This window comes from Tubulanus polymorphus, chromosome 7 (genome assembly GCF_964204645.1).
Source record: "Tubulanus polymorphus chromosome 7, tnTubPoly1.2, whole genome shotgun sequence".
In the NCBI taxonomy this organism is placed as follows: Eukaryota; Metazoa; Nemertea; class Palaeonemertea; order Tubulaniformes; family Tubulanidae; genus Tubulanus; species Tubulanus polymorphus.
In genome coordinates, this window is record NC_134031.1 from 13,962,126 (window position 1) to 13,985,610 (window position 23,485).

A 23,485-nucleotide genomic window follows, 5' to 3' on the forward strand; every position below is an offset into this window, starting at 1 on the left:
TTTATACTTGAATTGATAATCGAAGTGACAATCGGCCTGCGGGTTGATTTCGGGATGACGACTCGAAAAACATGTCGCCCCATTGAATGGGGCTAAATTTTCGATGTTTACAGCCCGACAGTGCTTTTGTAACGATGATTCGTGAAAAAACACGCGGAGTATTTGTAGATCTCAGTGAGCTGAACGATATCATACGGATTGTATCGACAACAGCGGCAAGGTAACAAAGCCTTAGTTCTTTTAGTGAAAATAGTGTGACATAAAATAATAATAATAAGAAACACGCGAATCTCAATAGGGTTTTCTGTGATGTAACAGAAAACCCTAATAAAAAACCCAAAACTCAAACCCAAACCCAAACCATAAAGGGGAGTAAAACAAAAGATCTACACAGCAAGTGAAGTAATAGTGAGAACATATGTAAAAGACCTATGGGACAGAGCTTCCCTAATCGCTCAAAGATAAGATACAACGTACAATGGTTTATAAGCTTCATCGGCCGCAGCAACATGACCAGAAGGAAAAGCAACCCATCAAAAGTTACCCAACGGTAATCACAATCGTCGCCGAGAAAATAGAATCCACACCCTCAAAACAGATCGTACCGAACTCTCTGACCGATAAATCTCACAATAGTAGGCCGAAGTATACCGAAATACACTTATAGTAAGGAGAACCAACTACCCTGACCTTTTCTCTGCCCTAAAAATTCATAATTCATTATTACTCGTCGTTTATATGTTTATTTATTTTTTTTATAAACGAGTTTCCATTCTTTTCTCACACACAGGACACACAGTTCTGCACACAGCCACAGTGTAGTCCACGCACAGTAGACTCCGGGGCACACAGCCCTCCAGCCCGCACACAGCAGGCAAACAGGACATATAGTCCTGCGAGGCACACAGCCTCTAAACCACACGCAGTAGACTCCACGCGCAGTACACGCGCACAGTAGGGAACAAATACATAAGACTCCCACACACAGTGGAATAACCCGGACGACAGACTCCAAACAGCACAAAGGAAGGCACACAGTTCACGTACGTAAGTACACGCTCACAGAACAAAGCCAAACTGTGAACCACCACAACCGTATAAGCACGTCCGGCAGTGAGGAAAACCAAAGCCAAACTGACTTCTTCCGTCTGTCCGCAGCGCCAAGCAGTGAGAAGAGTATCCTTATTTTTAACAGGAAGAGAAAGCAGTTGATCAAATGAATTGCCCATGGGCAAAGTGGTTTACCTTGAAAACTGTAGTTTGTTCGCTTATATTATCGGTCGGCAACCGTAACAAATGTACATTTCTTCGGGCTAAGACATTGACAAGACAAATCCAAGCCAGGACACTAATGACATTGCTTAAGGTACTAGTTCGGGTACTTGATTAGATAGCCTACTTCGTAACCATCCGAATTACAAGCGAACCATGTTCGATAAGTCAAATGAAATGATTGTCATTTTGTTTTTTCAATTGAGGCTTTCCCATAATTTTGATATTTGTTTTCCCATTACATCATATGGCCCCGAAATTCCCTGTATATCCCAAGAAAAAAATTTCTTAAAATGAACTCGATGTTGGTCAATGTGAACTTCTTTTGCAACTGCTTGAATAACATCTTGGAAAGATTGATGATGAGAATTTTAAGACACAACAAAAGTTTATAATTTATATATCCTGAGAAAGGATGACATAACACAACCTAAGAGAAAAAGCTTACGATTCGTCACCAAATCATACATCGTTTAGGCCGAGAACTAATGAAACAAATAATCACATATAAAACGTACTTTGATTTTACATAATCGGCTCAATGCCAACACCATTATAGCTAACAAAGGTAAACCAAAAAGACCGTAATCACATACATAATGGGCCCTGCTTATCAATATTCTATATCTGCATATCATTTACAAGAGAGGTTTGGAAAATCCAGGAAAACTGAAGAAATCGATGTCGAAATTTCGCAATTTTCATCCAGATTCCATTGGTTGGAACAAAACAAAATCTAGGGGCCCAGGGAGACCATGCCAACTTGGGAAGTAGTTTCAAATGTTTCAATGCCCCCTGATGACCTTATTAAACTAGGGGTCCAGGGACACCACGCCTTCTTGGGAAGTGGTTTCAAATGCTCAACAATCTAACAAAATATGCCTAGGTACCAATCTAATAAGGAAATACTAAGTTATTCTTCTATTCAACGCCCCCTGGTGACCATATAGAATAACTAATGTCCTCAAAACTCACCACAATCATAGACAATATCATGAGCTACAACTTTGCAATTGATTGTGGTAACAAAATATGCTTAGGTATCAATACAATGTGGAAAAACTTTTTCCCACCTACGAATGAGTACTGATGATACCAAGATGGCTGCCAATTGCATCATAATTGGCCGATCAAAAATACCTGGCTCAGGTATAAAACAGCCCTTTCCAAAAAATACCTTTCACAAATTGCAATGAGAAATGGCGAACCAGTAGGAAGCTACGGGACTCAGAATTTGGGCCAAAATTGACATTTTTGGGCACTAAAAAGGTCATAGGATGACCATCTTGAGTCCGATCGACCCAATTTTTCTTAAGGTGATGAACCCTTGGGGGATTCAAATATATACGAAAGATCAAGGTAATTGATTTGAGCGTCTTCAAAATTTCCCTCAAAAAGTTCAAAAATGTGTAAAAAGTGCTGATTTTGGCGAACAACAATGGCTGCCAGTCGGCCATCTTGATTCTGACAGGGCCAGTAGATACATGTGTAACCCAAATATCAAGACATTACATTGAAGCATCTTCAAAACTTCCCAAAATAACTGTATTCCGTCTACGGCGGACGGACGGACGAAAAGTGAACGCAATAGCCCGCTGGGACTAGTCCCAAGTGGGCTAAAAGTTCATTGGAAGAAAATTGTTTTCGCTCACAGTATATTGTTCGATTGAACAGAATCGTTTTCATTCGAACATTAGTTCGGACAAAATTGTTTCCCTCAACAAATTTTTTTTGGAGGGGACAAAATGTATTTCATTCAAACAATAACATAGCGCTTTATTCAATCAAATATTTATTTCAAAACGAAAATCGGACGTTCGAACAAACAGTATATTGTTCGATCGAACAGAATTGTTTTCATTTGAACAAATTGTTTTTGCTCAACAGATTTTTTTTTTTGTCGGGACAAAAAGTTTTTCTTTTGGACAATAACAAAGCGTTTTATTATAACAAATTTTTTTGCAAAGCGAACAGTTTTTCGCCTGGAACAAAAATTCATATCGTCTGATCGAACAGAATTGTTTTCCTTCGAACAAAATTTTCTCGCGGTACAAGTAGATGGGATCGTTTTTCATCCCAAAGAAAACAATTTTTGTGGAACTAAAAAGTCTTTTCGCTATAATGAGTAATCGTCATTTGAAAAACATAATCTTCTCACTCGAACACAAATGTATAATATGAACCTGGGTTTTCTTCGTATCCAATATCCCTATCATATATAAACCCACATTAGTTCTGTAGAAACAGTTCATTTCGAAACAGTTTCGCGGTTAAAACTAAACCTCAGTATTCGTTAACTCTACACTGTCAGTTATATCAGTTCACTACAGTCATCCATATCATGTCTTTGCAGGTTAAATTTTCCAGCCTTTTCATCTTCCATGTTTCTGACCATGTACGGAACAGAGCTTGTGTAGGTCGTTTTGAAATCTAACCATTCCTGTACATTCTGGATTATTCTGTTCATCATTTGTCAGGACAGTGAAGTGAAGACGACTTTGGATACTACCTTGTGTGACTCCACTAGTTAGACCTACTTATACATGTACCAAGATGAGGACAGTTCCGTTGATTTTTGCCACCTGTTTCATTCCGAGAAAACTAATGAGCCATTTAAGCAACCCATCATTGATACTGTTTCCTAATTGCTTGTTTAGAAATCGCTGATGAACCTTATCAAATGCTTTTTCGAAATCCATAAAGACTAGTTAAGGCCTAACAGTCGATTCTCCATAGTCAAATAACCATTTGGTCCAGTCATCCATGGTTTTAAGTAGGCATAACTAACTGTTTGTAGACCTTCCTTTCATAAAACCGTGTTTACCGTTGAAAAAGATTATAAATTCCCTTCATTTTCAATAGCATGGTGTGGCTGTGTACACGCAATCGTGATCGACAGTGTCCTGACACAAACAAGAATCCGAACAAAGGTTGTGCAGAAAACCCTTTATCGCTGCTTTGCAGCTATATTTTCCTTTAAGTTTGCTCTGTACAACTGTACTTCTCTGCATAATTCCACAGTATTCTGATAGAGGAGAGACCTAGGCTCTCTTCAACTAAAAAGAATTGTAAGTTAAAATTTTACGTTTCTAAGCTGTCAAATGTCCCTGAAAACTTAAGTTGGTGTTACAGCAAACAGACAATTAATTTGGGATGGCCCCATGGGAAATGATCACATGTGACATGGATGGTATGTAATTACCAGTCAAAATCTACTAACCTGTAAACTTTGATGTTCAGAGGAATCTTCGGTAAGAAGGTATGCCTCCGTACAGTTCCCTCCCTCGACTTGCAGAAAACAATTTGTCGTATGTCCAATACCGGTTGGTAATATCTTATTCTTCAACATAGCGTTTATCACAGTACTTTTACCATTTGAAGTTCTGTAAATACACAGAAATTGGTCAACAAATGATGAATTCCACAGAGCTGCCAACCAAGATTACATGTTTAGCTGAACACATGTCCAAGTTTCAAAAGTCTTCCAGTAGTCTAACATCACCTTATTTCAAGAATATTGAATTACCATTGGATTTATCACCTACAAAAGGTGGCCGATCTATGCTTTAAATCTTTTTACCCATAATTTCTCAATGCTTTAACATGAATATTTCAACAATAGTCTTTCTGATCGCCAAAAAAGGTATTTTAATCAGAAACATAACAATTGTAAGACATATTGCTAACAAAACTCTATAAATAATGAAGTTTTTCATGCAATTTATCATACCTTCCAAAGAACACAACTTTCATGTGATCTCTAGCTAAAACTTCCCAAATACCGGAGACTTTATCCTGGTGTTTCTGCACTAATTCTACATGTTCTTTAACTGCAAGATTTTCTTCTTCACTTTCAACATCTTAAAAGTAATAGGAAATTCGATCTAAAATAGTCTTAAATATCTCTTGACAAATAGTTAAGTATCTTCAGAAATTCAGTGGCGGATCCAGCCTAAAGACAGAACTGCTGACGCAGCATCGTGGATAAATAAAGCATAAAAATCATAAGATACTCTTATTTTGAATCTGTGGAAAATAAAAAAACGTTCTAATTGCACCTGGAGGTGGTAAAATTTCAAAATGACACTGAACAGTGTAGTACAGTGAAAATTCACATACCTTTCAGAAAATTGTAACTCTCGTCGATATAACCACGGATGTCTTTGAAGATTTCGTTGATTTTTTTTTTCGCTTGACCAAATATTTTCAAGGGGGAAGGTGCCTGGTGTCCATTTCCAAGATTTCTAGTATCAACTGGCAATGACTGTGGCCCGTCATCTTTCACACTTCTATCTGCTAATTCAGCCATTGAAGAATGTTCGTAAACCACGCCGGACATGTCGGAACAAATCTCAGAAAAATTCTAGAAATAAAAGAAGAATTTATGTTTTATCAGAGTATGTCCAACTATTATCGTCAATAACCAAGTTAGAACATCTATGGGTAGCAACAAAGGTATGAGATTCCAAAGTCCTAGAACTTGAAGATGACACAATAAGTCTTTAAGTGCAGGTGAAGGTACACCTGGTAGTGACAATAATGAAATCAATCATAGAACATGTCGCTACAACTTTGCAACTGATTGTGGCAATATCCATAGGTGCCCAATATGAATAGACAAATTGTATATCATTCAATATTTAACTCCCCCTGGTGGCAAGAACAAAGAATTGGGCGATTCCAAAATTCCATGTGAGCTGTATCTTATGCAGTGCTAACAACCATCAAGACTATAAGTTAAAACCTGTTGATATTTTCCTCAAAAAACAAAGATCCCTTTCCATACAATACTTCATCACAAATTTCAATGAAAAATGGCGAACTAGTCAAAATTGACATCAATGGGCACAAAAAATCACAGGATAGCCATCTTGAGCCCGATTGACCCAATTTTTTTTTAAGGTGATGGGTCCTTGGGAGATACAATATATATACGGCAGATCGAGGTAATATGGCATGGAAATACTGTCAAAATTAAAATAGCATTTTTGACGCAACAACTGATGCGTCAAATTCACTTTATTCAAAATTTATCTAATTTCATAATGCATTTAATAAATATCAATATGGTCCAGAAGGTTTGGGTTAAGGTTAGGTTGAGGGCTCTGTGTAGGTAAAACAATTCAACTATATTAGGCTGCCTCGGTGGTATAGCAGTGTCACTCAGCTGTGAGTATATAACAGGAATAATGCCCCGTCGGTGATCCTGTGCCGAAAAACTGACCTGATCAGAATCAAGATGGCCGACTGCCAAAATCAGAACTTTTGACACATTTTTCAAGGGAAATTTTGAAGATGCTTTGATCAATCAATCATTCTTATATTTGTATCTACCAAGTGCCCAGCAGCATACGAAATGGGTTGGTCGGACACAAGTCGGCTATGTGTTACCTTTTTATGTTCCCCAAGCTCAGTAACTCGAAATGAAGAGCTTTCGAAGCAGCGGCAGATCCAGGGACGTTGAGACCCGAGAGACCAGGGCCCCTTCCCCTCGAAGTTCCGAGCGTTTATTTCTTATTTTCCCGAATACTGTCGAGCACCGGCTTGAGAGTTGTGTTGCAATAATCTACCCACCTCCTCTTGAATTAGTTCTAAAATGCAGGAAATTGCACAATTGCGCACATGGAATTTGAAATATTCCGGCGGATGACCCCCCAGATCCCCCACCCGGTGTTTCATGCCTAATACAAGACAGCCCTAAATCCGCCGATGCGCAGAACAGGGAGAGCAACGCCCCCTGGTGACCATATACAAAAACCAATTACCTTAAAACTAACCACAATCATAGAACATGTCAGCAGCTACGATTTTATAATTGATTGTGATGACGAAATATGCCTTGTTACCAATTTAATATGGAAATACTTAGTTTTTCTACTATTCAACGCCCCCTGGTGACCATATTCAAAACCCAATGTCCTTGAAACTCACCACATCCATTGAACATGTCATGAGCTACAACTTTGCAATTGGTCATGGTAGCAAAATATGCCTAGGTACCAATATAATAGGCCCTTAGGAAATACTAAGTTCTTCTACTAACCCAAATATCAAGACATTACATTGAGGCGTCTTCAGAACTTCCCAAATTAACTGGATTCCGTCTTCGGACGGATGAACGGAGGAAAAGTGAATGTAATAGCCCGCTGGGACTAAAGTCCCAAGTGGGCTCAAAAGTGCTGAATTTGGTGAACAACAATGGCTGCCAGTCGGCCATTTTGAATCTGAGAGGGCCAGTTTTTGGGCTGAAGATGTGTCTAGGGTAGATACATGTATAAAGCAAATATCAAGACATTACCTTAAGTGTCTTCAAAACTTCCCAAAATAACTGGATTCTATCTACGGACGGACGAACGGATGGACGAAAAGTGAACGCAATAGCCTGCAGGGACTTAAGTCCCAAGTGGGCTAAAAATTCAAAAAATTAATGACAGGTGCCTGTAAATTATGTGGAACTATACCGCGGAGCATTATCTTAGGGGTTTCTTGGTTGAATAAAATCACTTAAAAACAGACTGTTGTCTTGGCGAATCGGGCTAAGAGTGGTCACCTGGAGATAAATCTTACTTATGAGAAATCAATTATCTTGATTTGCTAATAGGATCATTTATTTATTACGTACGCATAAAATTTGAAATTTTCAACCCCCCCTCCCCCATGTACGCAGAATCAGCCAATTTTTCATATACATTAAGCGTTACAGTACGCAATTGCACTAACCCCTCCCCCTCGCCTAATGTGGACGTAATAATGAATGATCCCAATTTGTAAACTATGAAACATTCCATAGAAAAGCGTCGCGACCTTCTGATAATGATCCTTAACGACCAATTGCTTATTGGAACTTAATAGCCGATAAATAAACAATATAAAATCAAGTTATTTCCATGATATTTTGAATTTACCCTGTGGCTCCAGTTACAGAGTCCATAAATGGAGTGCGACAGCTACGGTTACGGAGGACAGTTAGCGCATGCGCAATAGAGTAAAATTCTGACTTGTAATATTGGGATTCGAAACCAAACCAAAAAGTAGTAGAGCACCCAATGCGCCACAGCACATGACTGGAGGTTTGGTGAGTTGAATTATATATAGCCTCGTCTTACCCTTACCCTATCAGGGTTTCCAGTGGTTAGGCCAGGACAAAAAGAAGTACTTTTCTGCAAAATTAGGACCCAAGCTAGGCGATTTTTAGTCGACAGTAGAAAGATCTTAAATCGTCGGCAATTATTATGAAATCGCCGTCCAACGTCAGTGACCGCACATTAGACGATTGTTATCACTGAATCGCAGGCGTCCTTGCTTGCCAGGACTTGATTTCCTGGTTCCTACAGAACCATCGATATGAACCATCATTTGTAAAAATCAGTTCAGATTTACTGGTCGAAAGCAGTTTGTTTTAAAAAATCATGGTCATATTTACTTCCAGGCGGGTGCGGTACCAACGGATTTTTTAAAGCTAATTTCATGTGAATTGGTTGAGGATTTTTGGAATTACAGTCAATTGAAGTGGAGAGGTCATTTTCAGATTGATGATTAGTTGCCACCCTTGTTTTTTTATTATACAAGGATACTGGGGTTGGTCATTGATACTGGTTATATTCATTCACTGCCAATTGTGACAAGTCCATGTGATTTTAATCACAGGGGTTTGGCGATGTGCTTGGATTTTATTTCCGGGTTGTTGATAATCTCGCGAGAATGGCGCTAAACATGAACTGCGAATAAATTCAAAATATCACGTTAATACCTTGTGTTAGGGCCTACCGTAGTCTAGTAGCTAGCCGTTGTTCCTGAAACAACGTCTAGGGTGACAGTGCTCATATAAGGTTAATTTGCGTCCCTCATTTTAAGGGACGAGGCTTTGAGCATCTATTTCATCCCTTAAAACACCATCAACTTACCTCAAATTGACTGTCCTGTAATCAGATGGAAGTTAACTATTGTTTGTGCATAAATTTGTAATCCTAAGTAGCTTTTGACGATCGTAGTAGCTCAAAACTTTTGACTAGTCGCCTCAAAAAACAGTTGAAGTGAAGCAACATAACAAATATGGCGGCTTTTCGTGGTGCATGATGGGAGTGTAAATTACGGATTCGAACTTTAACTTGGTGCCAATGCAGATATTATTCTTGTTTCAAATTATTAAGGTTAAAATTGACCAAAATTTATGCGTTTTATCAACAAAAAATAATATTTAGAGTAATTTGAGAGAGACATATTGAATTTTCACATTTTATTAATTTAGTCCGTATTGGAAATCCCGATAGTGGCAATCAATTCAATTCAATAAATTCTCCGGTTCGCGATTTAAATCATCAAAAATTTTATCATAAAACACGTTTTCAAAGTCAACAAGGTAACTAATTTATTTATTTTAGTACAAAGGTTTGATTTGACACCAAAATCAGTTGTTGCATTGCAATTATCAGTTGTTGCATTGCAATTAACAGGAGTTAACCTCTTAGCATCAGACGTTGTAGGGTACCGTAACAATGACTGGTATTCAGACTAGGGCCTACCGGTAATAGTTGACTTATCCGCTATAAAGTTTCGATAAACAATTGGTCGTTAAGAATCATTATCAGACGGTCGTCACGCTCTATATAAAATCACAAGGGATGAAACGCTGTTCGAAGATTGCATAAAAAAATTACCTTCCCATTCCTGACTGTGGTTTGTGAAAATATGCGATCGTGAAACTAAACTACAGACAGGTTACTGACTATGAATTATTATTCATTGTTGTAGCGGAATTAAGCACAGGGGTTTGGCGATGGGCTTGGATTTTATTTCCGGGTTGTTGATAATCTCGCGAGAATGGCGCTAAATATGAACTGCGAATAAATTCAAAATATCACGGAAATACCTTGTGTTTATATTGTTTATTTATCCGCTATAAAGTTTCGATAAACAATTGGTCAAGAATCATTATCAGACGGTCGTCACGCTACTATATGAAATAACAAGGGATGAAACGCCTTGAGAGTTGTGCCAGCCAGAAAGTTGGGACAGTCACGTGACATTCTGATGATGTCATCACATTTAAAACTTTAACATGAAAAGTTAACATATTTACAGACCGATATCAATTGTCAGATTACTATTCATATGAAATCAATAACTTATAAAGAATAAATTATGATCAAATATATAATTCATAGAAAAAAATGCATTTGAATGTAATTTATTCTCAAATATTCTTCGTATCATAGTTTCCATCTTAGATGCTTCGGGTTTGCATTCAGTCAAATAAGAAGTGCAACTGTCACGTGACTGTCCCAACTTTCTGGCTGGCACGAATTGAACTGTTTCATCCCTTGTTATTTAATGTAGTAAAGCGTGACGACTGTCTGATGATGATCCTTAACAACCAATTGTTTATCGGAACTTTATAGCGGATAAATAAACAATATAAACACAAGGTATTTCCGTGATATTTTGAATTTATTCGCAGTTCATATTTAGCGCCATTCTCGCGAGATTATCAACAACCCGGAAATAAAAAATCCAAGCCCATCGCCAAACCCCTGTGGAATTAAGGTAATCACAGGGGTTTGGCGATGGACTTGGATTTTATTACCGCGTTGTTGATAATCTCATGAGAATGGCGCTAAATATGAACTGCAAATAATTTTAGTGCCATTCTCGCGAGATTATCAACAACCCGGAAATAAAATCTAAGCCCATTGCCAAACCCCTGTGTCTACTGTGATTTTAATTAAAAGTTAAGAAGTCAGCAGTCAGTCAGAGTCAGACATAGTCAGTAACCTGTCGGTGGTTTAGTTTCACGATCGGATATTTTCACAAACCACAGTCAGGAATGGGAAGGTCATTTTTGTATGAAATCTTCGTCAGCCAATTTGACTGACGAGTAATTTGCCTGGCATTTCATTGTCTCTTAAGATATCCGTCAAATTTTTGTTGTAATCGACACACAACAGATTCGTAGTTTGTCTGATACCTATAACACCTCACCTGACGATCTTAATCCATGTGCAAATCGGCCGTAAAGTGAGAGTAAATTTCCGTAGAGTCAACAGCTGCCATTTTGAAAATTACTGGAGGTGCTGGCACCTGTGGACTGAGGCCAGGACTACAGCACAAACTAACGAAGCGAAACGACGAAATTGAAAAATATTAAGAAATCAACACTTATTCACATTTTTCTTTTACCAGAATTTATTATTTCATTATTTATAATGGAAAACACGAAGATTTGAAATATAGGTTGGAAAACCATCAAAAATAAAAATTGTCGTTTCGTCTTGAAAGTTTTATCTAAATCCTTGTAGGTCCCCTTGTCTTATCATGCCACATGTGCAATACAGAGAAATGGCGGCCAATGGTGAAATTTGTAAGGAAATTAATTAATTTCTCAAAATTATGTTGATTAATCACTCGAAACATACATAGAATTGGATTATTTCGAAAGGTACCTGTGTTAGTTTGTGAATTAAGCCATTAATTGTGGACTGAAGTGGATAGAAAGTATATTTTTGAAGTGTTACTTTTTTCAACCGTGTTTTGGTCCTTGTCATCCCTAACGTTGGTATAAGCCCATCCGATTATAAAAAGCTTACCACCAACGATTAGGTAACTAACTAAGTCAGATAGAACGAGAAGGGAGAAACAACGCACGCACACAAACTTTAAAGGTAAAAGACGGATGTGCGGTCGAAAAATAAAAAGGTTAGGAATCAAACCTAGAACTCAAACCTTGTTATCCTCTTATCGCTGGTGATAACAGAGCTAATCAATTAATAACGACCAGAATGGAATTGTGCACATGTAACCTCTCTTCGGCATGACGTCGGACATTTCTATTCGAACAGGAGGTGCTGCCACCATATAAACCAAGTCAAATGATAAGGGTTCGAGTCCCGATTTATTGCGCTGTCATATCGGGCCACAGCGTATTCAAACCGTGTGCCTAATAAATATCGAGTATCGACCTACGTTTATCCATATACGCGAGAAAGATTCACCCTGACTGCAAACTAGTAAAGGGCCTAGAGTTGAGTAGGCTTCGCCGAGACCGGGAAGCGCGTAGCGCAGGACCCCAAAATAGTACCTAGATCAATGGAACCAGCCACAGGTAGGGCAGTGAAAAGGTAGGCTAATTCAACAAATAGGAGAGTCGACGGAAAACTGATGTATGTGCGAAATCCGTGGATCCTGAGAGGCAAATCGATGAAAAAATAGAGGATTCCTTGGAACTATTTTGCTTGAAGTTAGAATACGGCGCCATACCAAACGTGGCAGTTCGGGGATTCCCTGCAATATCCGTACGACACCGGGGCGGTACCAATTCAAATTCAAATCATCCCGTTCCGCCTTTTTCCTTTCTAGACGACTATCATTTCAAAAGTTTGGATGGGCATGTGGAGAACGAAACTCACTTCTACGTAAAGTGAAGATGTTGGCGGCGGACAGCGAACGCATCCCGCAAATTGTGCGAACCACGTGTCGTAGCCTACCGACATCGTAGCGGTTACGCTTTTGGGTTGGTTCACTGAGCGTTTCACAAGTGTTTTTATCGCGACTAAAGTGTAGGATATTATCGATATTATGAATATTCGTAGGTAGTAGCAAATTTTCCGGGCATAATGAAGTTCACAATTTATTTGCATAATTTTAGATCCATCGTAGTGGCTCGAAATTAATACCGGAATATATGAAATCAATTCAATTTTCATTTGAATGCCCTATCGAAAATTAAAATCATTCAAAAAGGTATAGCGCGTACATTTTTATATGTCTCACACAGTTGATGTAAATAACGGTTGTTCGACATATATATTGAATTGCGTTCATTCAACGGTATCGCTTCTCGGCCTATTGGCTAAGATCAAAGTGTAGTATCTGTTCTTATCAGCTTAATATCTGATACGCTCCCCATAGGGGAGCTTCGATATTAAACTGATTTTTGGCACTAGGTGAAGAGTCAGGGGCTTGCTCCGCCTTCGCCACGAGTTGGCCTGGTATTGCAGTACCTCCAGGATCGGCTCACTCCCTCTGGGAGTTCAATATCAAATAAAGATAGTTGAGCCTAGGTCTATCCTCGCTTACCAGGTTCTGTTTGGCTCACGCCAACACGAGCTCTGTCTGTAGGCCTAAGATTTTTTTGGGTGCACGGGTGGCCGCTTAGCGGCCACCAGCGATTAGCCAATCGCACGCGTGAAAAACAACGTATCTGATTGGCTTAAATACTTATAAATCTCTGGCGATGTAATAGGCCGATGAATGGTTTGCGGCCAGGGTTTGTGTGGGCGTGAGCTTCGGCTTCAGTTCCAGAGAAGATCTAGACCATTAACAAACTGACCTTGACCTGGGCTCCGGCGTAATGTCGAAGTACATAATACGTAGAATATGCGTTGCGTAATTACGAATCAATGACGGAAGTTGAATTCCGTCGTCTGTCGTCGATTTATTCGCTTCATTGGACTGTGAGTATATATTTACCATCCATGAATACTTTCGATCCATCAATCATCGCCCAATCGGGATCTCCGAATCAGTTGAAATACTTTCCGTCTTAAGTTTTAGCAACCAACGCTGAATTTCACGGCAAGTCATCTTATCCGGAGGCAAAGAAATCGAAGCTAGCAACCGCATTACTGAGTAACATAGCAACTTTTTTCGGTGATATCATAGCAACCGGTGGCATGATAAGGGTTCGAGTCCCGATTTATTGCGCTGTCATATCGGGCCACAGCGTATTCAAACCGTGTGCCTAATAAATATCGAGTATCGACCTACGTTTATCCATATACGCGAGAAAGATTCACCCTGACTGCAAACTAGTAAAGGGCCTAGAGTTGAGTAGGCTTCGCCGAGACCGGGAAGCGCGTAGCGCAGGACCCCAAAATAGTACCTAGATCAATGGAACCAGCCACAGGTAGGGCAGTGAAAAGGTAGGCTAATTCAACAAATAGGAGAGTCGACGGAAAACTGATGTATGTGCGAAATCCGTGGATCCTGAGAGGCAAATCGATGAAAAAATAGAGGATTCCTTGGAACTATTTTGCTTGAAGTTAGAATACGGCGCCATACCAAACGTGGCAGTTCGGGGATTCCCTGCAATATCCGTACGACACCGGGGCGGTACCAATTCAAATTCAAATCATCCCGTTCCGCCTTTTTCCTTTCTAGACGACTATCATTTCAAAAGTTTGGATGGGCATGTGGAGAACGAAACTCACTTCTACGTAAAGTGAAGATGTTGGCGGCGGACAGCGAACGCATCCCGCAAATTGTGCGAACCACGTGTCGTAGCCTACCGACATCGTAGCGGTTACGCTTTTGGGTTGGTTCACTGAGCGTTTCACAAGTGTTTTTATCGCGACTAAAGTGTAGGATATTATCGATATTATGAATATTCGTAGGTAGTAGCAAATTTTCCGGGCATAATGAAGTTCACAATTTATTTGCATAATTTTAGATCCATCGTAGTGGCTCGAAATTAATACCGGAATATATGAAATCAATTCAATTTTCATTTGAATGCCCTATCGAAAATTAAAATCATTCAAAAAGGTATAGCGCGTACATTTTTATATGTCTCACACAGTTGATGTAAATAACGGTTGTTCGACATATATATTGAATTGCGTTCATTCAACGGTATCGCTTCTCGGCCTATTGGCTAAGATCAAAGTGTAGTATCTGTTCTTATCAGCTTAATATCTGATACGCTCCCCATAGGGGAGCTTCGATATTAAACTGATTTTTGGCACTAGGTGAAGAGTCAGGGGCTTGCTCCGCCTTCGCCACGAGTTGGCCTGGTATTGCAGTACCTCCAGGATCGGCTCACTCCCTCTGGGAGTTCAATATCAAATAAAGATAGTTGAGCCTAGGTCTATCCTCGCTTACCAGGTTCTGTTTGGCTCACGCCAACACGAGCTCTGTCTGTAGGCCTAAGATTTTTTTGGGTGCACGGGTGGCCGCTTAGCGGCCACCAGCGATTAGCCAATCGCACGCGTGAAAAACAACGTATCTGATTGGCTTAAATACTTATAAATCTCTGGCGATGTAATAGGCCGATGAATGGTTTGCGGCCAGGGTTTGTGTGGGCGTGAGCTTCGGCTTCAGTTCCAGAGAAGATCTAGACCATTAACAAACTGACCTTGACCTGGGCTCCGGCGTAATGTCGAAGTACATAATACGTAGAATATGCGTTGCGTAATTACGAATCAATGACGGAAGTTGAATTCCGTCGTCTGTCGTCGATTTATTCGCTTCATTGGACTGTGAGTATATATTTACCATCCATGAATACTTTCGATCCATCAATCATCGCCCAATCGGGATCTCCGAATCAGTTGAAATACTTTCCGTCTTAAGTTTTAGCAACCAACGCTGAATTTCACGGCAAGTCATCTTATCCGGAGGCAAAGAAATCGAAGCTAGCAACCGCATTACTGAGTAACATAGCAACTTTTTTCGGTGATATCATAGCAACCGGTGGCATGATAAGGGTTCGAGTCCCGATTTATTGCGCTGTCATATCGGGCCACAGCGTATTCAAACCGTGTGCCTAATAAATATCGAGTATCGACCTACGTTTATCCATATACGCGAGAAAGATTCACCCTGACTGCAAACTAGTAAAGGGCCTAGAGTTGAGTAGGCTTCGCCGAGACCGGGAAGCGCGTAGCGCAGGACCCCAAAATAGTACCTAGATCAATGGAACCAGCCACAGGTAGGGCAGTGAAAAGGTAGGCTAATTCAACAAATAGGAGAGTCGACGGAAAACTGATGTATGTGCGAAATCCGTGGATCCTGAGAGGCAAATCGATGAAAAAATAGAGGATTCCTTGGAACTATTTTGCTTGAAGTTAGAATACGGCGCCATACCAAACGTGGCAGTTCGGGGATTCCCTGCAATATCCGTACGACACCGGGGCGGTACCAATTCAAATTCAAATCATCCCGTTCCGCCTTTTTCCTTTCTAGACGACTATCATTTCAAAAGTTTGGATGGGCATGTGGAGAACGAAACTCACTTCTACGTAAAGTGAAGATGTTGGCGGCGGACAGCGAACGCATCCCGCAAATTGTGCGAACCACGTGTCGTAGCCTACCGACATCGTAGCGGTTACGCTTTTGGGTTGGTTCACTGAGCGTTTCACAAGTGTTTTTATCGCGACTAAAGTGTAGGATATTATCGATATTATGAATATTCGTAGGTAGTAGCAAATTTTCCGGGCATAATGAAGTTCACAATTTATTTGCATAATTTTAGATCCATCGTAGTGGCTCGAAATTAATACCGGAATATATGAAATCAATTCAATTTTCATTTGAATGCCCTATCGAAAATTAAAATCATTCAAAAAGGTATAGCGCGTACATTTTTATATGTCTCACACAGTTGATGTAAATAACGGTTGTTCGACATATATATTGAATTGCGTTCATTCAACGGTATCGCTTCTCGGCCTATTGGCTAAGATCAAAGTGTAGTATCTGTTCTTATCAGCTTAATATCTGATACGCTCCCCATAGGGGAGCTTCGATATTAAACTGATTTTTGGCACTAGGTGAAGAGTCAGGGGCTTGCTCCGCCTTCGCCACGAGTTGGCCTGGTATTGCAGTACCTCCAGGATCGGCTCACTCCCTCTGGGAGTTCAATATCAAATAAAGATAGTTGAGCCTAGGTCTATCCTCGCTTACCAGGTTCTGTTTGGCTCACGCCAACACGAGCTCTGTCTGTAGGCCTAAGATTTTTTTGGGTGCACGGGTGGCCGCTTAGCGGCCACCAGCGATTAGCCAATCGCACGCGTGAAAAACAACGTATCTGATTGGCTTAAATACTTATAAATCTCTGGCGATGTAATAGGCCGATGAATGGTTTGCGGCCAGGGTTTGTGTGGGCGTGAGCTTCGGCTTCAGTTCCAGAGAAGATCTAGACCATTAACAAACTGACCTTGACCTGGGCTCCGGCGTAATGTCGAAGTACATAATACGTAGAATATGCGTTGCGTAATTACGAATCAATGACGGAAGTTGAATTCCGTCGTCTGTCGTCGATTTATTCGCTTCATTGGACTGTGAGTATATATTTACCATCCATGAATACTTTCGATCCATCAATCATCGCCCAATCGGGATCTCCGAATCAGTTGAAATACTTTCCGTCTTAAGTTTTAGCAACCAACGCTGAATTTCACGGCAAGTCATCTTATCCGGAGGCAAAGAAATCGAAGCTAGCAACCGCATTACTGAGTAACATAGCAACTTTTTTCGGTGATATCATAGCAACCGGTGGCATGATAAGGGTTCGAGTCCCGATTTATTGCGCTGTCATATCGGGCCACAGCGTATTCAAACCGTGTGCCTAATAAATATCGAGTATCGACCTACGTTTATCCATATACGCGAGAAAGATTCACCCTGACTGCAAACTAGTAAAGGGCCTAGAGTTGAGTAGGCTTCGCCGAGACCGGGAAGCGCGTAGCGCAGGACCCCAAAAATAGTACCTAGATCAATGGAACCAGCCACAGGTAGGGCAGTGAAACGGTAGGCTAATTCAACAAATAGGAGAGTCGACGGAAAACTGATGTATGTGCGAAATCCGTGGATCCTGAGAGGCAAATCGATGAAAAAATAGAGGATTCCTTGGAACTATTTTGCTTGAAGTTAGAATACGGCGCCATACCAAACGTGGCAGTTCGGGGATTCCCTGCAATATCCGTACGACACCGGGGCGGTACCAATTCAAATTCAAATCATCCCGTTCCGCCTTTTTCCTTTCTAGACGACTATCATTTCAAAAGTTTGGATGGGCATGTGGAGAACGAAACTCACTTCTACGTAAAGTGAAGATGTTGGCGGCGGACAGCGAACGCATCCCGCAAATTGTGCGAACCACGTGTCGTAGCCTACCGACATCGTAGCGGTTACGCTTTTGGGTTGGTTCACTGAGCGTTTCACAAGTGTTTTTATCGCGACTAAAGTGTAGGATATTATCGATATTATGAATATTCGTAGGTAGTAGCAAATTTTCCGGGCATAATGAAGTTCACAATTTATTTGCATAATTTTAGATCCATCGTAGTGGCTCGAAATTAATACCGGAATATATGAAATCAATTCAATTTTCATTTGAATGCCCTATCGAAAATTAAAATCATTCAAAAAGGTATAGCGCGTACATTTTTATATGTCTCACACAGTTGATGTAAATAACGGTTGTTCGACATATATATTGAATTGCGTTCATTCAACGGTATCGCTTCTCGGCCTATTGGCTAAGATCAAAGTGTAGTATCTGTTCTTATCAGCTTAATATCTGATACGCTCCCCATAGGGGAGCTTCGATATTAAACTGATTTTTGGCACTAGGTGAAGAGTCAGGGGCTTGCTCCGCCTTCGCCACGAGTTGGCCTGGTATTGCAGTACCTCCAGGATCGGCTCACTCCCTCTGGGAGTTCAATATCAAATAAAGATAGTTGAGCCTAGGTCTATCCTCGCTTACCAGGTTCTGTTTGGCTCACGCCAACACGAGCTCTGTCTGTAGGCCTAAGATTTTTTTGGGTGCACGGGTGGCCGCTTAGCGGCCACCAGCGATTAGCCAATCGCACGCGTGAAAAACAACGTATCTGATTGGCTTAAATACTTATAAATCTCTGGCGATGTAATAGGCCGATGAATGGTTTGCGGCCAGGGTTTGTGTGGGCGTGAGCTTCGGCTTCAGTTCCAGAGAAGATCTAGACCATTAACAAACTGACCTTGACCTGGGCTCCGGCGTAATGTCGAAGTACATAATACGTAGAATATGCGTTGCGTAATTACGAATCAATGACGGAAGTTGAATTCCGTCGTCTGTCGTCGATTTATTCGCTTCATTGGACTGTGAGTATATATTTACCATCCATGAATACTTTCGATCCATCAATCATCGCCCAATCGGGATCTCCGAATCAGTTGAAATACTTTCCGTCTTAAGTTTTAGCAACCAACGCTGAATTTCACGGCAAGTCATCTTATCCGGAGGCAAAGAAATCGAAGCTAGCAACCGCATTACTGAGTAACATAGCAACTTTTTTCGGTGATATCATAGCAACCGGTGGCATGATAAGGGTTCGAGTCCCGATTTATTGCGCTGTCATATCGGGCCACAGCGTATTCAAACCGTGTGCCTAATAAATATCGAGTATCGACCTACGTTTATCCATATACGCGAGAAAGATTCACCCTGACTGCAAACTAGTAAAGGGCCTAGAGTTGAGTAGGCTTCGCCGAGACCGGGAAGCGCGTAGCGCAGGACCCCAAAATAGTACCTAGATCAATGGAACCAGCCACAGGTAGGGCAGTGAAAAGGTAGGCTAATTCAACAAATAGGAGAGTCGACGGAAAACTGATGTATGTGCGAAATCCGTGGATCCTGAGAGGCAAATCGATGAAAAAATAGAGGATTCCTTGGAACTATTTTGCTTGAAGTTAGAATACGGCGCCATACCAAACGTGGCAGTTCGGGGATTCCCTGCAATATCCGTACGACACCGGGGCGGTACCAATTCAAATTCAAATCATCCCGTTCCGCCTTTTTCCTTTCTAGACGACTATCATTTCAAAAGTTTGGATGGGCATGTGGAGAACGAAACTCACTTCTACGTAAAGTGAAGATGTTGGCGGCGGACAGCGAACGCATCCCGCAAATTGTGCGAACCACGTGTCGTAGCCTACCGACATCGTAGCGGTTACGCTTTTGGGTTGGTTCACTGAGCGTTTCACAAGTGTTTTTATCGCGACTAAAGTGTAGGATATTATCGATATTATGAATATTCGTAGGTAGTAGCAAATTTTCCGGGCATAATGAAGTTCACAATTTATTTGCATAATTTTAGATCCATCGTAGTGGCTCGAAATTAATACCGGAATATATGAAATCAATTCAATTTTCATTTGAATGCCCTATCGAAAATTAAAATCATTCAAAAAGGTATAGCGCGTACATTTTTATATGTCTCACACAGTTGATGTAAATAACGGTTGTTCGACATATATATTGAATTGCGTTCATTCAACGGTATCGCTTCTCGGCCTATTGGCTAAGATCAAAGTGTAGTATCTGTTCTTATCAGCTTAATATCTGATACGCTCCCCATAGGGGAGCTTCGATATTAAACTGATTTTTGGCACTAGGTGAAGAGTCAGGGGCTTGCTCCGCCTTCGCCACGAGTTGGCCTGGTATTGCAGTACCTCCAGGATCGGCTCACTCCCTCTGGGAGTTCAATATCAAATAAAGATAGTTGAGCCTAGGTCTATCCTCGCTTACCAGGTTCTGTTTGGCTCACGCCAACACGAGCTCTGTCTGTAGGCCTAAGATTTTTTTGGGTGCACGGGTGGCCGCTTAGCGGCCACCAGCGATTAGCCAATCGCACGCGTGAAAAACAACGTATCTGATTGGCTTAAATACTTATAAATCTCTGGCGATGTAATAGGCCGATGAATGGTTTGCGGCCAGGGTTTGTGTGGGCGTGAGCTTCGGCTTCAGTTCCAGAGAAGATCTAGACCATTAACAAACTGACCTTGACCTGGGCTCCGGCGTAATGTCGAAGTACATAATACGTAGAATATGCGTTGCGTAATTACGAATCAATGACGGAAGTTGAATTCCGTCGTCTGTCGTCGATTTATTCGCTTCATTGGACTGTGAGTATATATTTACCATCCATGAATACTTTCGATCCATCAATCATCGCCCAATCGGGATCTCCGAATCAGTTGAAATACTTTCCGTCTTAAGTTTTAGCAACCAACGCTGAATTTCACGGCAAGTCATCTTATCCGGAGGCAAAGAAATCGAAGCTAGCAACCGCATTACTGAGTAACATAGCAACTTTTTTCGGTGATATCATAGCAACCGGTGGCATGATAAGGGTTCGAGTCCCGATTTATTGCGCTGTCATATCGGGCCACAGCGTATTCAAACCGTGTGCCTAATAAATATCGAGTATCGACCTACGTTTATCCATATACGCGAGAAAGATTCACCCTGACTGCAAACTAGTAAAGGGCCTAGAGTTGAGTAGGCTTCGCCGAGACCGGGAAGCGCGTAGCGCAGGACCCCAAAAATAGTACCTAGATCAATGGAACCAGCCACAGGTAGGGCAGTGAAACGGTAGGCTAATTCAACAAATAGGAGAGTCGACGGAAAACTGATGTATGTGCGAAATCCGTGGATCCTGAGAGGCAAATCGATGAAAAAATAGAGGATTCCTTGGAACTATTTTGCTTGAAGTTAGAATACGGCGCCATACCAAACGTGGCAGTTCGGGGATTCCCTGCAATATCCGTACGACACCGGGGCGGTACCAATTCAAATTCAAATCATCCCGTTCCGCCTTTTTCCTTTCTAGACGACTATCATTTCAAAAGTTTGGATGGGCATGTGGAGAACGAAACTCACTTCTACGTAAAGTGAAGATGTTGGCGGCGGACAGCGAACGCATCCCGCAAATTGTGCGAACCACGTGTCGTAGCCTACCGACATCGTAGCGGTTACGCTTTTGGGTTGGTTCACTGAGCGTTTCACAAGTGTTTTTATCGCGACTAAAGTGTAGGATATTATCGATATTATGAATATTCGTAGGTAGTAGCAAATTTTCCGGGCATAATGAAGTTCACAATTTATTTGCATAATTTTAGATCCATCGTAGTGGCTCGAAATTAATACCGGAATATATGAAATCAATTCAATTTTCATTTGAATGCCCTATCGAAAATTAAAATCATTCAAAAAGGTATAGCGCGTACATTTTTATATGTCTCACACAGTTGATGTAAATAACGGTTGTTCGACATATATATTGAATTGCGTTCATTCAACGGTATCGCTTCTCGGCCTATTGGCTAAGATCAAAGTGTAGTATCTGTTCTTATCAGCTTAATATCTGATACGCTCCCCATAGGGGAGCTTCGATATTAAACTGATTTTTGGCACTAGGTGAAGAGTCAGGGGCTTGCTCCGCCTTCGCCACGAGTTGGCCTGGTATTGCAGTACCTCCAGGATCGGCTCACTCCCTCTGGGAGTTCAATATCAAATAAAGATAGTTGAGCCTAGGTCTATCCTCGCTTACCAGGTTCTGTTTGGCTCACGCCAACACGAGCTCTGTCTGTAGGCCTAAGATTTTTTTGGGTGCACGGGTGGCCGCTTAGCGGCCACCAGCGATTAGCCAATCGCACGCGTGAAAAACAACGTATCTGATTGGCTTAAATACTTATAAATCTCTGGCGATGTAATAGGCCGATGAATGGTTTGCGGCCAGGGTTTGTGTGGGCGTGAGCTTCGGCTTCAGTTCCAGAGAAGATCTAGACCATTAACAAACTGACCTTGACCTGGGCTCCGGCGTAATGTCGAAGTACATAATACGTAGAATATGCGTTGCGTAATTACGAATCAATGACGGAAGTTGAATTCCGTCGTCTGTCGTCGATTTATTCGCTTCATTGGACTGTGAGTATATATTTACCATCCATGAATACTTTCGATCCATCAATCATCGCCCAATCGGGATCTCCGAATCAGTTGAAATACTTTCCGTCTTAAGTTTTAGCAACCAACGCTGAATTTCACGGCAAGTCATCTTATCCGGAGGCAAAGAAATCGAAGCTAGCAACCGCATTACTGAGTAACATAGCAACTTTTTTCGGTGATATCATAGCAACCGGTGGCATGATAAGGGTTCGAGTCCCGATTTATTGCGCTGTCATATCGGGCCACAGCGTATTCAAACCGTGTGCCTAATAAATATCGAGTATCGACCTACGTTTATCCATATACGCGAGAAAGATTCACCCTGACTGCAAACTAGTAAAGGGCCTAGAGTTGAGTAGGCTTCGCCGAGACCGGGAAGCGCGTAGCGCAGGACCCCAAAAATAGTACCTAGATCAATGGAACCAGCCACAGGTAGGGCAGTGAAACGGTAGGCTAATTCAACAAATAGGAGAGTCGACGGAAAACTGATGTATGTGCGAAATCCGTGGATCCTGAGAGGCAAATCGATGAAAAAATAGAGGATTCCTTGGAACTATTTTGCTTGAAGTTAGAATACGGCGCCATACCAAACGTGGCAGTTCGGGGATTCCCTGCAATATCCGTACGACACCGGGGCGGTACCAATTCAAATTCAAATCATCCCGTTCCGCCTTTTTCCTTTCTAGACGACTATCATTTCAAAAGTTTGGATGGGCATGTGGAGAA

The 23,485-nt window shown here is 41.2% G+C and overlaps 1 protein-coding gene and 6 non-coding genes across 11 annotated transcripts in view; 6 read left to right on the plus strand and 1 right to left on the minus strand.

Moving 5' to 3' along the window:
- Positions 1–12,111, minus strand: part of LOC141909073 (mitofusin-2-like) — a 39,182-nt gene extending 27,071 nt beyond the window's left edge. For 2 of the 5 annotated variants that reach the window (XM_074799416.1, XM_074799421.1), the window contains exons 1-4: positions 11,992–12,111; positions 5,392–5,635; positions 5,003–5,132; positions 4,493–4,655 (exon numbers count right to left, since the gene is read on the minus strand). In XM_074799416.1, the coding sequence (XP_074655517.1) occupies positions 4,493–4,655; positions 5,003–5,132; positions 5,392–5,611 (513 nt within the window). In that variant the 5' untranslated portion in view covers positions 5,612–5,635; positions 11,992–12,111. Of the gene's footprint in view, positions 1–4,492; positions 4,656–5,002; positions 5,133–5,391; positions 5,636–9,929; positions 9,998–10,970; positions 11,017–11,250; positions 11,371–11,917; positions 11,932–11,991 lie in introns of those variants that run through there. The other 3 variants (XM_074799420.1, XM_074799417.1, XM_074799419.1) reach the window with 3 other exon arrangements.
- Positions 12,112–13,097: 986 nt separating this feature from the next.
- Positions 13,098–13,290, plus strand: LOC141909390 (U2 spliceosomal RNA). Its single transcript, XR_012619707.1, has one exon. It is a non-coding gene; the product is annotated as a U2 spliceosomal RNA (small nuclear RNA).
- A 1,610-nt stretch (positions 13,291–14,900) lies between these two features.
- On the plus strand, positions 14,901–15,093 carry LOC141909401 (U2 spliceosomal RNA). The gene has a single exon (XR_012619718.1). It is a non-coding gene; the product is annotated as a U2 spliceosomal RNA (small nuclear RNA).
- Positions 15,094–16,703: 1,610 nt separating this feature from the next.
- Positions 16,704–16,896, plus strand: LOC141909413 (U2 spliceosomal RNA). Its single transcript, XR_012619727.1, has one exon. It is a non-coding gene; the product is annotated as a U2 spliceosomal RNA (small nuclear RNA).
- Positions 16,897–18,507: 1,611 nt separating this feature from the next.
- On the plus strand, positions 18,508–18,700 carry LOC141909421 (U2 spliceosomal RNA). Its single transcript, XR_012619734.1, has one exon. It is a non-coding gene; the product is annotated as a U2 spliceosomal RNA (small nuclear RNA).
- A 1,610-nt stretch (positions 18,701–20,310) lies between these two features.
- On the plus strand, positions 20,311–20,503 carry LOC141909422 (U2 spliceosomal RNA). Its single transcript, XR_012619735.1, has one exon. It is a non-coding gene; the product is annotated as a U2 spliceosomal RNA (small nuclear RNA).
- Positions 20,504–22,114: 1,611 nt separating this feature from the next.
- LOC141909391 (U2 spliceosomal RNA) lies at positions 22,115–22,307 on the plus strand. The gene has a single exon (XR_012619708.1). It is a non-coding gene; the product is annotated as a U2 spliceosomal RNA (small nuclear RNA).
- Positions 22,308–23,485: the final 1,178 nt, after the last annotated feature.